Consider the following 19,271-nt stretch of genomic DNA (forward strand, 5'->3'; position numbering starts at 1 on the left):
ACACAAAACTAAAATGTATATTTTAGTCCATCAACCCATAGAGAAGAAAAGGTAGTTACAAGTTTACAGACACACATTTCCATGAATATCCTTACTATGATTCTAAGACCTAGAACACCTAGAGGACATTACATATTGATTTGAAAAAATATTTAAATTAAATTTTTTACATTTACAATGAGTAGATAAATAATATCAATTCCAGAACAACAACAACAACAAAAATCAGATTAATGAAAATAGTTGATACCAAACTTTTTTTTTTTTTTTTTTTTACTTCTGAGTCAAATTCTACACACTGTAAAAAGACAGAAGCTTAGACTATACTTCTGATGAAGATTTTTAAGTGCTTTTAAAATTTTTCAAGGCTGTAAAGTCTGTCAATAAATAAATAAAATTACTATCTGTCAGTAAGCCATGAAGTCTGTACTAAATGACTAAAGCAAGTTGAACATGTTTAGAACACTGACTCATATTTTTTGGCATCATCATGAAAACTCTGTGACTGATCGACACATCATTTCCAATGTCACTAATAAGGCCTCTGTATGTACTCCAGGACATACTTTCAAATTCTCAGGCAGCTCCTGAAGAATATTTGGGAGCTTCTGCAATGTCTTTATATTTCTAGCATAAAGATCCAATAACCAGTCAGTATGAGAACTAGGGGTTTCTTTATAACTTTTACAAGGCATACGCAGGTCATTTAGATGAGTTAACCCTTTGAAAGCTAAGATGAACTCTGAGGATGAGTCAAAAATCGAACAAAAATTTAGCAACATCCTACTAAGTAAAAATGAACCAAATTCAAGTTGCTGGTGGTAAAAATGTTTCTCTGCTTGTGCATGAAAATTCTCCACTGTGTCTTCTAGTTTTGTAATAGCAAATAGTTCTTCCTTGGTTTGAGGTGATACTACATAATCCAAGGGCAATTCCCCTTCAGAGTTTCTCTGCTGTAAAAGCACTGGGCCTGTAAAAAAGAAAATGCAAAATGTTAAGGGTAAAATATTTTTATTTTGGCAACTTAACAGCTGTTTTCTCTCTCTTTTTTCCCAAAGCACACAGGGTTCTATTTATAATCATGTTTTTAACTAATTCATGTTTGCATAATTAAGTGGCTATACATACTAACTGCCTAATAAAGGTGCATTAAAAAAAAGCAAAATTCTGTCAATTGCCTAAGGAGATTAAAAGTATATTCCTTAGGTGCTGGGGTTATGGCTCAGCGGTAGAGCACTTGCTTAGCACATATGAGGCCCTGGTTCAATCCTTAGAACCACATAAAAAAATAAATGAATAAAATAAAAAGTTACCTCATTAAAAAAAAGTATATGTCTGAGTGAAATATACAGTATATATGATTATAAATGAAAAAGGCTTTTATAAAACTTTATTAATTATCATCTTAAAATAAGAATTTCAGTATTTCCGTAAGAAATTAACAAAATAGGGGCTAGGGATATAGCTCAGTAGGTAAAGTGTCTGCCTTGCATGCACAAGGCTCTGGGTTCAATCCCTAGCATCACAAGGAAAAAAAAAAAGAAATTAACAAAATATATATTTTTCTTAAATTCTATAAGAGTCCCAAGGCTGTCTCATATTACCAAGAAGGAAAAGTAGTGCCCTTTTCCACTGGTGGTCAACAATTCTGGTAGTACAAAAACTGGAAAACCTTACTTCTTTTATCCTTGTTTATGCTTAATTTTAGTATAGGTAAATGATTCCAAAAAAATTAGGTGTTAATTATTCTGCATTAAACTCAGATCTTAATCTGTCTATCCAAGCTAAATGTATCTAACTACTTAGAAGTACTGAAGATATAGTTTAGGATGCTGTAGTAAAGGATGGTATAACAGGGCAAAATAAAAATAACATAGTATTTGGTGACACAGCAAAACAAAGGAGTATTAGACACCAAATCTTACAATAATTTATGCACTTAGTTATAAATAAGATGTCAGAATGGATATAAAGGTTTTAGTACTAGCAGACACCTTAGAAAGTCACACTGTTGAAGATTATATTATCACAGAGAGAACATACTGTAACTGTGAAACCTCCTAATGGTAACTTTGATTAAACATACATAATGACTGAGATATAAAATGCATTTCATATTTAAAAAAGACAAAATTATGAATACTTAAATAAAAATTTTCGAGACATAAATTCAATCTTAAAATTATTACTCTCAAGACTAAACTACTCAAAATGGATAGATAATACAGCTACTACATGATAATGTCAAACGATGTAACAGATTTAAACCAAATATTACTGAGGCAATACTAAGTCTTGTACAATTGTCAAAAGACCTTAATAAATTCAAGAACAAGTAGATTTCCTCTCCCAGGTCAAGGAGCTCATCCATTTACTATCATTCACTAGATAAAATTCAAATTGGCTGATGGAATACTGAAGTCTACTAGAGAAATGGACCTAATATAATATCTTTTATATTAACAATACTTGAAGCAAAATCAGCTATTGGCTTGAATGTCAGATACAAATTAAGTAGAAAAACAAAACACTTAGGAGTAGAAAAATAAAACATTTAGGAGGTCGAATGTTATGTTTAGTAAACAATACTAAAAAAGAAGGCAGAAGAACTGAAATATATTGATTATGAAATGGTTAGTAAAACAGACACACTAACGCCTTTAGGGGGCAGGAGAAGACTATAAATAACCAAATGGCTTATGTTATTGTGCTATACAACCTTTCTTATATGTATATACAGAAAAAAACAAAGAGAGAGAGAAAGAAAAGAAAAAAAAAAGACATCCCCCCCCAAAATATGCTTTTCGTTTTTATGAAGAATCAAATGCTTTCATTATGGGATAAAATCATGTTAATTTCTAAGATTAGAGTACATGAAAGCAATGAGAAATTTACATAAATTTGTTTTTGTTTTATAAGCTCATCAATTTTCTTTTGTTGTTCTTTTTAAAACACAAATCAGTTTGAATATTTTGATGTAAATTAATAATATTCAGCTCAGATTTAAGAATGTTACTGAAAAAAGAAAGGGGCTTGCTGAAAGCAAAGATTAAATATCAGTAGAAAGAGCAGTAGTTGAATATTAAGCTTAAGTTAGCCTTTTTTATAAAATCCCTGCACAACAGTTATTACCATTTGAAAATTCTTCTACTTTAATTTAATTGACTGCAAAATGTGAATGAAGAAAAAGATTCTAGGACATCTTTTTCACAGTCTGTAAAGATATGCCTTATAAAAATAATACTGAACAGTTACATATAAAAAGCATGAAAAAATTCAAGTAATCACATGAACATTTACATTCATTTACTAATAAGCTTTCAGAAATGACTAGTTCATAGGGATTTCATATATTAAATGAAAGGATTAATATCTAAAACCAACACATTCAATTAAAAAATCCACTCTTGTACATGAACCGTAATAGACTTAACAATATATACATGCGTCCATAATATGAAAAGGCTTTTATCACTATTAATAAAAGGTGATTACATTCTATGAGACTTTTTATCCTTACTTTTTTATTAATATGAAATGAAAACCTCTTTTCTTACAGGTTTTAAATATAAAATGCTATCTACCTCCAAGGGATTCGTCAAAAAACTGGATAATTTATCAAAACCCATTTAGCATAAATGCACTCACCCCCATGCTGTAGTAGCAGCTTGCCAATTTCTACATGTCCGTTTGACAGTGCATCATGCAAAGGAGTCACCCCGTCCACTTGAGTGAGCAGATCTACCTCTGGACAACGTTGCAAAATTTCCTGGACACACACTGTGTTGCCATAGTTACAGGCTTCATGCAAAGGCGTCCAGCCAGCATTGTCTAAATTAGAAATCAAGGCAAGTTTTAAAACAGCAGAAGTAGGACTTCTGTTAGTAAAGTATTGATGTTCTACTTCTCTTATCGGAATGATTTTGTACGCACTTCATATTAAAAATAAACTTTGCTAAAAATACCCAGTGTAAGTACATTGCTTTAAAGAAAAAGAAATTTAAATAATTAAAGACAATTTTAAAATATTATGAACAAAATATAAACACTAAAAATGTTTCTATAACATTAGCTATAAATCATTACATAATGAAATTCTTGGGTTTTGCTAATAGCTATATTTTAAAGACATCTTAGGTAAATTAACTCAAGTGTTCTTTCTTAATGTGACATAAAACTGTTTTATATCACAAATATTAAGACATTGTATAAAACCACAAAGATTTAAAACTTACCTTTAACATTGATGTCTATTCCTGGCAAAGAAAGAAGAAGAATCAATTTCTCCACTTGGTTATTTATGCAAGCTCTATGCAGGGCTGTTTCTCCTGCCATGAAAAATTAATAGATTATTCCAGAGAAGACAAGATATCAACTAAAGAAAATAATCAAAGGGCATGAACTAGGAGATCTGGCCCCATGCCAGAAAATTATTTATTGAGTTTTCCTTTTGATTAGTTTAAACATCTCCTGCATTAGAAAGTGTGTGTGTTGGGGGGGGATCCCCACCAATTCATAGAGCTTCTGTTCAATCAGCAATTCAGCAATGAAATTCTACAGCAAAAGGTTTAACATAGGCACTGTCTCCCCCTAGTTCAAGTTTTAAAGCTTCAGCCCTGCTATAAAATCCCCAAATGATCAGAGAACACCAAAAATACTGGGTTTTGTAGCAGTAAAAGTTTAGAGTGCAATTGCCCTCTCTTAAATTTATTCATGAACCTGCATTAAATGTATGGCTCCTTTTTATACAGCATTTATAGCTTAATTCAAATGAATGTTTCTGGCTAAGCACGAGTGCCTCTACACACTCAAGTATAATTCAGAACTTCAAATCCATTAACAGATGGTTTGCTGCTTCTCAATAGGCTGTCTGGCTTGGCTACAGCAGCACAGAGAGGGAGAAATGGAGGAATCTTAATATAAACACCACACACACACACTACACGGGAAAAAAATCTCTAGTACCATTTAAAGCTGAACAAGTGTAACAAATAGAAAAGTAAAGATTTGCTAGGAGGAATGCAATTAGTAGTTGCTGGCAAAAATTAACTATATCTGTCTTGTTATAACCAAGATTAATAAATTATAAGTGATGATTTGACGTAAATTTGTTAAAACTTATTATAGGTGACTGCTTAAGAAACAAAATGAAATACTGAAACACACTTGTTCTTACTATAAAATACTATGTAGTTTATTTTTATAATGTTCAGTTTTACAGATATCTCTGTAACTTCTACTAAAATATTACTTTTACATGCACAGAGAAGCTTTTCAAGTTTTTTTGTATTATTTCTCAATTCTCTTCCTCTCCCCCAGTTCCTTCTGTTCAGACTAGTCATTCATATTCATTTTACTTTCTGCAACAATAAAACAAAGAAAAAAGACCCTGATTTGTGAAGTTAATATTAAAGATCTCATGTAATACATTTTTCAGATTTTGAGCCAAACGAGACATTATTTTGAATTTGTGATATGAAATTATGAATTTTTATCATATTGAAAGACTTTGAGAGCTTTACTCTATTTCTATGGGTGTCATATTAATACTATATTGAAAATATGATTTAGTTTATAAACAAAAGATTCAACAATTTACTTTGGCCAAGTACAGACTCTTTAAAGATAACTTACATTTTTAAGTTAAGAGATAACTACATAAAAGGGGTGACAGTAAATTATTACAAGACTCTTCTTAGTTATTCCATCCTTTAGGTGCTTAGGTTCCAGTACAGTCAGAACCAAAAGCCAAACACATTTCATAGTCTGGGCTCAGTGCCTAGAAGAAAAGAGCCCATATGCTTAACACAGCTATGTAACATAGCCTACTCCTCATTCTTTGTTCACAAAATGTCTAAGACTGAAAGAGATGAAGACTGAATTATACTTTCAAATCAGAAGACACTGATCCTGAACAACACAGGTTGAGGTGGAATAGAAAAGTAAGGCTGGCAAGTCTGGAATATGCTCAATGAGTGCTGCACACTATGTTTAGTATTTGGAAGGCCAGGGGGAGAAAAGAAAGGGAGGAATACTCTATTATACCAGGTATTAACTGATCATTTTCTCTGTACAAGTGACAGTACAAGAAAATAATATGGTATCCAGGAAGGCATTTCCTGGACCTAGTCCAATATTTAAGCTACAAGTATTCATCAGGGCAAAATTTACAAGTACTGACTATAACCACAAAAAGTTCTTAGCATAAATTAATTTAGATACTTGGAATACCTTTTAGATTAGTCTTATGAAAATTCATCTTCGTAACTAAAGAGGGGCAATTCTTCTTGGAACATGACAATTCTCCTTCTGACTTCTTTTTCAATTTTTTAAATGATGAGGAACATTTAGCAAGGTTCAGCTCCCTGAAAAGAAAAAAAGAAAGAATGAAAGCTTGTTTTTCAGCAAGGCATGCCAGCATATATTATATGGTGGGTATTTTTCTTAAAATCTAATTTAAACTCCCTTAATCACTCAGTCTTCACTGTTAATTCTAAAATTGATTTCAATCATATAGAAATAAGTTTTTATGCATTAATTTTCATTTTACTAGCCTCAACTACTCATTGCGAAGGTTCTGAATACAGAATGTGGGGTAAATAAAAGGAAACCAAGTATAAACCATATCTGACAGAGAAAATAAAGTGAAAAACTAAGATTAGAACACAGGCCTCTGCTCCCAATTCTTATTTTCATGTGAATACTATTCTCTTTTTTCTTTTAGAGAATAATTCAGGCTTTCTGAGTTTTCTACAGCATACATCTAGAGGAAGTTTCTCATTTTGGAGAAGGTAGTACAACAACTTGAGTATCTCAACATGAACATGCCTTCTGAAAGCTCATCTATATAATGGAAAAGCAGTAATTCAAATCACAGGGCAAAAATTGTATAAAACAGTAATTGTTATACAGATAAGCTAAAGTTCAAGGAAGATGTCAAAAAAAAGCTGTACTCCAAAATAACGCACAGCAGAGATAATAGCAACACTTACGGTAACTCTGACAGTCCTTCAACATGTTTCTGCTTAGCACCATTCAGCATTAGTAAAGCTCTCGGAGATTCAAGGCAAGGTCGCTGTCCTATTTTCTTTGGTATTGGTATTTTTCCAGCTCCATGCATAATAGTTTTCCCCAAAGCTGGCAAATAGGAATATACCTGTTGCAAAATATTATTATATTGCTTTCTCAACTACAAAGATAGCAGTAAAAAGAAATTAATTGATTAACTATTAAATGTGATTACATTTTCTAGATTTCACTATTACAGTTTCCACTTTATTTGAACACGATAAAATATTAAAAAGCTGATAGTTCCATGTCAATATCATGTAGACAAGAAGGAAAATACCTTCTTGAAAATAATTTTTTTATTATTCAATTTTAATACTCATTTAAGAAAGTTGATTTGTCTTATATCCAACTTATGAATCACTCGTATACTTTTACATTGATGATTTATACAACTAATATTCTGTCATTTCCATTTTAAAAATAATTTTCTTCAACAGAAAGGCTGAAATAAATGAATAATGAGTGAATAAGGAGTGAAAAGAACTTTAAAGGTAAGTATTGTTGTAAAACAATTTACCCAATCTGATCAATAAATAAACTTACTTCTTATTTGTTGAAGAAACTGCTAGATACTAAATCCTAATTATATCTTCGGGTAGCCTAAATAAAACTAGAAAACCTTGGATCAAATGTAACTTATATGTATGTGTATATAGGATATATATCATTTATAAATTTTGTTCTTTATAAACCATTAAATATTAGGTGGAATTGTTTTGAATCTAGTTCAAAATAATCTTATGTATTATTATAGAAGTGATTAGGGAACAAAGATTACTGTTCCGCTTTTCTATTATCAATCCTTAATTACTTTTAAAAATGATTAAAAATTTCTATTCACTGAATTTTTTCTATATTTTTACTGATGCATTATAGTTGTCCATATGGAGGAATTTGTTTTTACATATCTGCACATGTACACAATATAACAATATAATTTGGCTAATATTCCCCAAGAATCCCCCTATGGTCCCTTTACTGATCTCCCTTTGATTTTCGTAATTAAACTATTTTTGAAATAGAAAAATACTAGTTCTTTTATGGGTTGGAAAGATTTGTTAACTCTGTTCATTTATTAGAAATACCTAAGAATATTTAAAAGTTGAATTTATAAAGATACTTCTTAGGAATTACAACATCTAAAATAGTGCTTACCATTTTATGAAGAGAGAGTGGCTCAGAAGAAATACTGATAGAGCTCTGCAAACACAACTTTTTAAAGAATGCCTCGGCAACAAACATTTGAAGCCAGGAGGAAGAAAAGGAGCAAATGAAAATCTCTAATTCCTGTGAAGAAAAGTCTGCAGAAAAACAAGAGAAGAAAATAGAACTATATTCTTTCTATATATTTTTCTCTTTTGGGGGCGTTTAGGGGACTGGAGATTGAATCCACAGTCTCTTCACCATTGAGCTTTATCCCTAAGCCTTTGTATTCTGATAATTTGTTTAGAGGCTCACTAAGTTATTGAGGCTAGCCTGAAACTTGAGATCCTCTTGTCTCAGCCTCCCAAGTTACCAGGATTACAGATATGTGCCACTGTGCTCAAATGAATTTTTTTTTCCTTTAGACTATTTCATCAGTAGATTTTCTTCAACCAAATGATGGTTCCTACACCAAAAACATTTATCCACATTATAAACTACACACACATATACACACCAAAGGAAAAAAAAAAGTAGTTTTCCTATTCTTTGCCTTTAAAGAGAAAAAAAATTATGGCATGAACTCTCATTTTACTTTTTATTACATCAAATAAAAGCCTTACAATTGCATACACACACACACACACACACACACACACACGCAGAATAAATAATATAATTATACCAAAATACATGAGATTTTTATCACTATATTTTCCAATTAACATAAAAGATCTCTTCTCATGAAACAGCTGCTTCTTTGGAAAACTAGTACTTAGTTTTGACCACACTTATTTAATTTGCAACGATCAGTCTTGAGGTGATAGGAAAAAATATATTAGACTATTACTCCTAATAACACCCATAAATCCTATTACTGAAGAGAAGAAAGACAAGCACAAGATAAATAAAGAAAACATAAAATAGAGAGTATGTAAGTAAAGATTTCATTAAAAATTTGCACTTGGGCTGGGGTTGTAGCTCAGTGGTAGAGTGCTACCCTTGCACGTGGGAGACACTAGGTTCAATCATCAGGATCACATAAAAATAAAATAAAGGTATTGTGTCCATCTACAATTAAAAACAAAACCAAAAAATTTCATTCATTCTACCATGAGGTTATTTTATTATATTGTATTTGGGAGGGTATTACACCCAGGGTTGCTTCACTGCTGAGCAACATCCCAGTCCCTTTTACTTTGTATTTATTTTGTTTTGTTTTTTGGTATTGGAGATTGAACTCAGGGGTACTTTACCACTGAGCTATATCCCCAACTCTTCTAATATTTTCATTTTGAGATAGGGTCTTGTTAAGTTGCCTAGGCTGGCCTCCCAAATAACTGAAGTCACTGGGATTACAGGTTGTTGCCACCGTGCCCAGTGACTATGGGCTTATTTTAAATGAAAAACAACCAACAAAAAGACACCCAAACCCTCAAATCTCTGCTATTCAATTACATCAGTGTTCCAGTAAGATGGAAATGCATATACAAATGAACTGAAAGTGATAAAGTACTAGGGTGATTTTTCCCCTGTAATCTATTTAATGTTATAAATTTTCTATTATTACTATCTGTGTAACAAAATGGATAAAACAATGGAATGTCAAGTAAAGAATGATACCAAACAATAGGATACCAAAAGAGCTAAAATTAAACAAAACAAACAGTATAAAAAAGTTGAGATACTATATAATATGGTAGATTAACTACACTGAAACAATAAAGTCAATAAAAGTAACAAATATTTACAACACATAAGAATTACAATTACATGTATTAATTAAAATATTTTTAAAATGGGGCTAAATAAGAAACTTAATAGCCATATTAAGTTTTATAAAGCTTGACTTCTCTACTCAGAGGTGGAGTTTCTTTTAGTCAGGACAATGCAGTCACGCACTGAATACCTGCTCAGATGTATTCACAGAAAGGCTGGCACTCAGGTGTCCTTGCAGTCATTGACCCTTCTTGACCAACTGATTATCAGTGAGGAGGAGGAAAAAGGTAGGATTTTTCTTCAAGGGAAATTTTGGTTCTCACAAACGGAGAAGGGAATGCTATTGGCCCCTAGTGGCAAAAGGCTAGGAATGCTATTAGACATCCTATTAATGTGCAAGAGAATCTCAACAACAATTATCCAGCCAAAACATAACCAGTGCTCAGACTGAGAAACCTTGCCTTGATTAAAGAGATCGAGGCTCTTGCGATGTGACAGACTACTATACGAGTCTTTAGCAAATGATTCCATTCATATGACAACCAGATTCACATATCCCTGAACAGATATGATTGCTAAACTCATAACTCCTTTCACAATGATCTCAATGGAGATATGGTTTTTATGAACAGGAAATGAGAAAGGAGTTACATTTAATTTCTACTTATGGACATTAAAAACCCTATATCTACCATCACAGAGTTTACTACAATGAATTGATCTGTTAACTTGAACTCTAGGCAGTCAAAGGAAAGGAGAAAAGGTCTGACTGTAAAATTTGAAGAAGATAATCTCACACTATCAAATGGAGTTATTCATCTAAGAAGAAGCTATTTGGTAAGCTTACAGAAACAGGGAAATACAAACTCTAATGGATCCACATATTACCAGGTAACAGAATAAAATAGAATAAAAAATAACAGATGAACAAGAGAACTTAGCCAAGACTGCAAAACCTTTAAAGAATAGGATCATATTTTTTAGCCCTCACAGAATGTATATCACTAAATTGCACAGAATAAACATTCATATTTGACAGATGAAAAAATGAGTGACAGATAACTTTTTACTAATTATAATTATCTTTTTACTAATTGTAATTATCTCATTCAAAATGCTTCTTTTTCTTTCATAGAAATAAAATACAAAGTAAAGCAAGAACAATCTTTTGAAAAGTTAACCAGATCTTTCCATTCCCTTGTTAAATAGCTTCTAATTCTCAGCATGGCTTACAAGTTCCTACATAAACTCCCTTACCCATTTCTTTGGCCTTATTCTGACTCCATTGATATTATTACCAGTCGGTGAGAAGGCTTCACACAGCCTCAGCTCTTTCCTACTTTAAGAATTCTGGTAAATTTTTACTCTTCTGACAAGAATACTCTCCCCTGAATGTACCAAACTTTTGCTTATCTTTCAAGTTCTGTGTTTTTTGATCATCCAATACAAAGTAGTTCAGTATCAACCCCTGGTTTTAATTGTTCTCAACATTTATTTTTAAATGATGTATAATGGTACATTTACATTAACTTTATTACAATCTTCCTCTCCCACTGAAAGCTCCAAAAAAGCAAGAATCATGTTTTATTTCCCTCCTTCACTATATATGAAGTGTTAAGTTGAATGCCTAATTGAACACCAATAAAGAAGTGTTGTATGAATGAAAGAAAAAAAAGCATTTTGAACGAGATAATTACAATTAGTAAAAAGATAAAAATTTGCATTCATGGAAGCATTAAAAGGGAATAGATGTAAAAAAAGTAAAACTGAATAAAAACAAAAAAATATCAGGAAAAGATAATAATGCAACCCAAGGGAAAAGGAAGGTTTATTAAAAATACTCTTAAGGGATGGGGTTGTAGCTCAGTGGTAGAGCACTTGCCGAGCATGTGTGAAGCACTAGGTTCAATTCTCAGTACCACATATAAAATAAATAAATTAAATAAAGGTCCAGCAAGAACTAAAAAAAAATATTTAAAAAAAGTACTCTTAAGATGTGAAAAATAAAAATTTTAATGACAAGTATTCTTTCCCATTGGAAAAAAAAAACAGAAGAAATTTGTTTAACTCAAGAATTAGCAAACAATGGTTTGCTGCCTATTTTTATGAACAAAGTTTTACTGGAACACAGCCATGTTCATCCATTTATATACTGTGTATAGTTGCTTTTTCTTACTAAAACTGCAGCACAGACAGGACAGAGACAGTAGGGACAAAAAAGCCAGAAATGTTTACTATCTGGCACTTTACATTAAAAAGGTTTGCTAACCCTAGTTTACGTCAATAGACTGGGAATTTCAATTAGGCATTGAAAATAAATTTCACATGACCTTAAAATACAAGAAGGAAATTCTTTTTGTCCAAAATGTGAATCTGATAGACACAAGATGTGATGGAAAGAAAGTAAGATTTTACTTGTCTTCTGAACTATTTATTGCCTTAATTTTCACCAATTATAAACTAACAAGGGTAATACTAAAATTAAACGAGAAAGATGGATCAATATCTTCAACTGGAAGTAATGCTACAGCAACATAGCATCTTTACTTACAAATTAGAAAAAGCAGAAGATAGTAACTGAGCCAAAGAATAATGAAAAAAAGCTGGGTGTGGTGGTGCATGCCTATACTCCCAGAGACTGCCTAGAATGTGGCAGGAGGATCAGCAGTTTGAGCCAGTCACCCCAACTAGGCAAGACCCTGTCTCAAAATAAAAAGGGTTGAGGTGCTGCTCAGTGGTAGAGTGTACCTGGGTTCAATCTCCAGTACTGAGGAAAACCAAACAAAGAATGCAAAAAAGTGTTAAAAAATAAAAAAGCAAACAACCCAATGTCAATGATTCTCAAATTTCTTCATAAAAATATGAGCAGAAAGGATATAATTAGAAATAACACCTGGTTCACTTTGTAGGGAAAAGTGTAGTATTCTACAAATCCCATAATAAATATAATTTTATTTTGCACTTTAGCTATAGAAAAGTTCCTGCTTTCTTAATGTTGAAATGTTCACTTAATTTTCTACACCCTGATAAATATTAAATATAAAAACAATAATATAAAATAAATTTAAAAAAAACTAGGGAAATATTTAATTTGAACCAGTTTTAGAAATATATGCTAGAAATTTTTAACTAGCCTATCTGCAATCTAATTTGGAACCTATGGAAATAAGTGTGTGTGTGTGTGTGTGTGTGTGTGTGTTACTGGTATTGGACTCAGGGAGTTGTACAATGCTAGCCAAGCACACATCTAGAGTTTTAAAGATTAGTGATCAATTATATATCCTTGGCATCATTTTGGTGACATGATTATCAAAGTAACATTAAGTTCTACCTCAAGTTAGTCATAGGTTTAAACTTCTAAGGTTTAAATTTGACATGTGAAAATAACACTGGATAACAATGCCCTACTTCATAGTAAAGAGAAATTTATGAGTAAGGAAAGCATTGAAGCTACACATAGAACTCTGTTAACATAAAGCTCAAATGTCATGTATTTGACTAAACTATAAAATAACTTTTATTTCCTTAAAGGCAATTACTGTGTACTGGAAATAACATATTTAATTGTATTGGTAGGCTCTAAAGCCATTGCTAATCCTGTCCTGGGCCCTCAAACTCAAAGAGGTTTCATTACAGAATGGAAACAAGGAATTCTGTTAGCCAAATATTATTTGTCACTCTGGCAAACAATGCCAGAATTCTGCTGTTTCTAAAAGGACAAAAAACCCTACACTACCTAGTAGAAATGGTGGGACAGAAATGATAAGGTTCCAAAGGAAGATTGAATTTGTGCTAAGAAATGTTAAAAAGTCACTCAACAAAGGACAGCTAGTCCACAAAAGAAAGAGCAATCACCCCCTTGGCTCAATAAAAAAGAAAGAGAAAAAAAGGAGACAAAGTGCTTTAGATAAAAATCTTCTAACTTTGGTAGTATAAAAAAAAGACCTCTCTTTCCAGAGGACATCATCAAATAAATCCTGAACCCAGTTATAACCTGGATTCCTATTCTGGAATCTCTCTTTCAAGTATTAAATTGCTTGACAGCGGATTCAAGAACTTTTTCTTTATATAAAACTAAGATGCACTGCAATATGTGCAACAAAATTATATGTTTTAGCAGTCTAAATAATTGAAAATTAAGTATGTAAAAATCATCTTTTATATCTGAGAGCCACACAAAGTACACTTGATTTAAAATATGTTCATTTTTGGAGTTCAGAGTTACAGAAACAAAAAGGAATGGCAAGAGTTCAGAAAAGCATACTCTTCCTAAATTGGGCTATGAAGTTAGAAAACATACATAAGGTCTTAGGGAAGCCTTCCTCAGACTAGACATGTCAAAGAGTTGACTAGAACTTACCATAAGATGATAGTTGTGAAAAGGAATTCTGTCATCATAAGACTTAAATAACACTCTTCATTTAATTTAGAAAAAACTTTAAAATTAGATAATAAGGTGAGGAGGAAAAGTGAGAAAATTATGCGTATAAAGTACTTCTATTTGCTTCATCCATACTCCTTTCTTGTTAGATAACCAGATGAAAGCAACCAAACTAGTTGGCTAATAGTTTTTTTACATTATATTAAGAAAAACTATACAGCAAAAGGTACACTGGGGGGAAATATTATAATGAGTGATATAAACCAGATTAATATAAGGGGCTTTGTAAAAAGTATTCTTATTCAATGAGTTTCATTTTTTAATGTTATTAGGTGTTTATATAGGAAAAAACCTGGTAATTATTCATATAGCACAGGTAAGACAAGAGACTGATAATGCATCCTACTCAAAGAATTAGAGGTATTAAAGATACTGAAAATAGTTCTGAACATGTAAGATTCTATAAAACATACATTAAAAAGTGAATCTATTTCTTCAGGGATGGGGTTGTGGCTCAGTGGTAGAATGCTTGCCTAAGCATGTGTGAGGCACTGGTGTTCGATTCTCAGCACCATATATAAGAAAATAAAGGTCCACTGACAACTAAAAAAAATATTTAAAAAAAAAAAAAGTGAATCTATTTCTCCAATGAAATGGGGGTAAAAACTAATTTTTAAAACTACTGCATAAGATTGTCTAATTACAATTTTTAGTTATAGAATCAGAAAACCATATTAATATTATACATAACCATATAATAAAAAATTTCTTTCCATATATTATTTTTATTCTATTAAGTAATATTCAACTTTTATGAAACATCAAAATAATATTTTTGGATAATAGGGGCTGGGATTGTGGCTCAGTGGTAGAGCACTTACCTAGTATGTCTGGGTTCAATTCTCAGCACCATATATAAATAAATTAAAAATAAAGGTTCATTAACAACCAAAAACTATTTAAAAAATACTTTTGGGTAATAAATAATATATATGGGGGGATGCCTCCTGTAATATTTAGAGGAAAATAAGAATACAAACTTGCATATATAGTAATAATCTCAACTACATAAAAATACTTACAAATACTAGAAAAACATCATAAGTTAAAAGTGATTATCTATGTGGGTGCATTATGGGTAATTTTATCTTCAGTTGTTCCTGTATATATCTGTCTATCTATCTGCAATTATTTTAAGGAAAGCATCATTTAAACATACATTAGAAGATTACATACTGCTTAAAGGAAAGTCAAAACTAATTTCTAGCTGGGTGGGGTGGTGCACACCTGTAATTCTATCAACTCAGGATGCTGACGCAGGTTCCAGGCCAGCCTCAGCAACTCAGTGAGACCCTGATTCAAAATAATAATATAAAAAGAACTGGGTATGTAGCTCAGTGGCAAAGTCCTCCGGATTCAATCTCTAGTACCACCAAAAGAATTGAAAAAAAAAAAAAATTAACATAACAATTTCCAGAATGAGGCTAAGAAAAAACAAAGACACACTTACCATCACATGAAAGGGAAATATAAGTTCCTAAGTCATCAGACATGTGTCTCATCACATTTCTACCCATCTTAAGACCAAGGAAAACCCAATAATCTATTGCTGCTCCAAGAATTCCAGTCAATAAGTAAGCTAGTTCATGTTTGAAGACCTAACATTAAGATGGGAAAAACATTACTAAAATATATTAAAATATGACATCTCTATCATTGAGTACTTTTTGAGGCTAAGCTTAGTTATTAAAAAAAAAAAAAAAGAGTATGCTAATGCTAAAAGACAGTGTTAAGAACCATAGTACAGTAACTCCTGTTTTCCCTCTTTTTCCATTCATTCACCCCCAACTCCTTCACCTTTCTTTCTATGTACACAAGTATGTATATTTCTCTCTTTCCACATATATATCTGGCTTGTTTTACAAATTATGTTAATGTGTTTATATACATATGCAGACACACACACATACACACACACAGAATTTATCTCCAGTTTGGGTAATCCTTATCTACAATTATTAGGACAAGAAGTGCTTTACATTTCAGATTTTTTTCAAACTTTGAAATTATCTACAAATGCATAAGAGATATCTTGGGATAGGACACAGTACAAACACAGAAATTCATATCTGTTTCATATATATCTTACACAGAGCCTGAAGGTAATTTATATGATATTTTTAGTGGGCCTACAAACCCATCAAAAGAGGCCAGGTGTGGAATGTCTCCACTTGTGGCACCAGGTTAATTAGTTTTGGATTGGAGGACATTTAGAATTTTGGATTAGAGATGCTCAATTGTATACAAAAAAGAAAAAACAATAATTTCTCTAGGGAATAGTTTACAGCAAACTGTTAAAATAATTTTTTCTGACACTGTAAAGTGCTTTATTCAGGCAATAATTCAATTTAAACAATGAGAAAATACATGGTTTCTGTGGATTTCTGTTAACAGGAACATATATGACAATAAAAGCAGATAGATTTGCTACCCTTACTATTCAAATATAGAATTATCCTTTACATGTCTCTAAATGACATTTTTCAGAAAAAGACAAAAACAAAACAAATAAAAACTTTAGCCAATTTGTCGTAAAGAAATAGTGATTCAAATTTTAATTAAGTTATATTAAATACCTAACTTGAATATGTATAGAGATCAGCCTTCAAAGGATAAACATTATTTATATTGTCACTTTTATAGTAAATATTATTAAATTCCTATAAGAAACATAGCAAGGCTAAGTGTGGTGGCGCACGTCTGTAATCCCAGCAGCCAGGCTGACTGAGGCAGGAGAATCACCAGTGCAAAACCAGCCTCAGCAACTTGGAGGTGGGGTCGGGGGGCCACCTGGGGATATGGCTCAGTAGTTAAGTGCTCTCCTAGGTTTAATAATTGGCATACACACAAAAAAGTATTATTATATATTATATAAAAGCATAAAAACCTTAGAGAGTGATTTACTCTTGTTTAAAAATATCCTTTTAATCCACTAAATTCAGTGTGAAGATGAAAAAGTGTGAAAATAATATTTAAAAACACCTTTAATTTTAAATATAAACACTTTTTAAAAATGACATTAAAACTAGCTGAAATTTCTATATTCCTGGGATTTGTTGTCTAGGCATGTTGGATGTATGAAAAAAAATCACTAAATTAACAGTTGGGTAGAAGACATTTAAGAAGATTTTAATAAATGCTATGGTAGCCAAATAAATTGTAAGTGCTATTTTCTGTCATCACACAATGCCTAAAAGGGATTAGTGACAGAAAAATTCCTAATATATGAAACCCTCAGTGACTGCTAGATTTGCTTCTTCTGCCCTCAGCAAATGAATCTCCTATAGGTATATTTTGCACTTTATTAGGACATTATTCCTTATCTTAAGAAGAAACTACACAAGTGATTTCAAAAGGAAAGTTCTATTTCTGGTTTGTTGTGCAAACACAGGCAAATGGTCAAGCGGCACATACATCAGGCTTGCCAAAACAAGTGCTTATGGAAGGAAAACTCATAGTGAGAATCAGTACTAGCTGTACAGGTCCTCTGGCACCCTACTACATTCTATGGTAGCACACTGCATTCTGTCAGGGCTGGGTATTATAAACTATGAGAGAGATCCTGAAGCATGGGGTTGAGGGGATTTTAAGTTGCATAATAAACACTTAAAGAAGGAATGGTCTTCTTTTGATATGACATGGGGCCACAATGCATGGCCTGATCCTACCAGGTCAGAAATCACAGGCTGGTAACAGCAGTACTCCTTCACACCTTATTAGAAGGCTTAGTTAAAAAGGATTGCAGCTGCAACTGTGTGGTATGGGGAGCTAACTGCAAGATTGGCCGTATCACCAATACCAAAGCCTCCTTTGTATGATCTGAGATTTAGGATCTAGGGTTCAGTATTAGTCTCTAATTTGCAGGAAAACAACTCTATTCTTTGTAAAGCCAAATATGTAGATGTGATCTCTTTGAGCAAGTAAAGGTAACCCTTACTCTCATCATTCAAGTTGTCAAGAGAACATAAAACAGCAAATTGATCATGTCCATATGTATACCACAGAATGTTTCTTCCAATATTATACATATGAATATTAGAAATGATATCACTTAAAAAACAAATAAACAAGGGACTAGTACATTTTGTTTTCTGAATGTAGTCCCCATCTCAAGTTTATATTAAATCAGGATTACTTAAGATCCTTAATTCTGAGACTGTGAGGTAAGTTAGCCTTCAAGGTAAGTCTCTAAGTCTCACACAAAACCACATCCAGCAATCCACCAATCAGAATTAATAAAATCAACCAGATAGGACTTTCCCTTTTTCCTTAGACAAATGTATGTATACCTATATCTGAAATCTTAATTGAACATTAATATTAAATTTACCTTGATATTAATGTTATTAAGCAGTTAGAGATGGGCAAAAGTGGTTTTGAGGAAAAACTGTAGATTCTTTACCATGGAAAGATCCTGGTAAAGTTATTTTTTAAGTGTGTCACTGGGCTAAACATGCATGTTACTTCTGATCCATAAATGTATTCTACAAAAAAGACACCACCAAATCAGGTTTTTAGATTTTTTATACTATATTCTTAATTATGACACTTAGCATAACCAAGACATCGCACCATGGATTATACTCACAACCACTTCAAGTGTATAAACAATGCTACTATTTCTAGTATAATGGATATATATGCTTCAGAAGTGGATTAATAAGAAAATGGCAAATAAACCAAAGGAAGAAGCTTTCTTGAAATACTGAAATGTTTGCTAAAGCTGAAAGAAGAGAACATGAATATTCTAAGAATTAACAAAGAAATAAAGACATGATTTGCATATATGACATATATTTACCTTAGAATTCCTTTCTAATATGTTAAAGTGTATTACCAGACATTGTCAGTACAGTTCTCTATTATCTTGCTGTATAGTACAAGTAATCTACAGTTT

At 31.9% G+C, this 19,271-nt stretch overlaps 1 protein-coding gene across 1 annotated transcript in view; it reads right to left on the minus strand.

Annotated features, from left to right (window-relative positions):
• Nucleotides 1–484: 484 nt before the first annotated feature.
• Nucleotides 485–19,271, minus strand: part of LOC114081272 (SMC5-SMC6 complex localization factor protein 1-like) — a 47,744-nt gene continuing 28,957 nt past the window's right edge. Inside the window, exons 11-17 of the mRNA XM_071616999.1 lie at nt 15,825–15,972; nt 8,227–8,372; nt 6,993–7,156; nt 6,232–6,365; nt 4,236–4,328; nt 3,649–3,831; nt 485–970 (exon numbers count right to left, since the gene is read on the minus strand). Of these exons, the coding sequence (XP_071473100.1) occupies nt 489–970; nt 3,649–3,831; nt 4,236–4,328; nt 6,232–6,365; nt 6,993–7,156; nt 8,227–8,372; nt 15,825–15,972 (1,350 nt within the window). The 3' untranslated portion in view covers nt 485–488. The remainder of the gene's footprint in view (nt 971–3,648; nt 3,832–4,235; nt 4,329–6,231; nt 6,366–6,992; nt 7,157–8,226; nt 8,373–15,824; nt 15,973–19,271) is intronic.

This window comes from Marmota flaviventris, chromosome 9, assembly GCF_047511675.1.
Source record: "Marmota flaviventris isolate mMarFla1 chromosome 9, mMarFla1.hap1, whole genome shotgun sequence".
In the NCBI taxonomy this organism is placed as follows: Eukaryota; Metazoa; Chordata; class Mammalia; order Rodentia; family Sciuridae; genus Marmota; species Marmota flaviventris.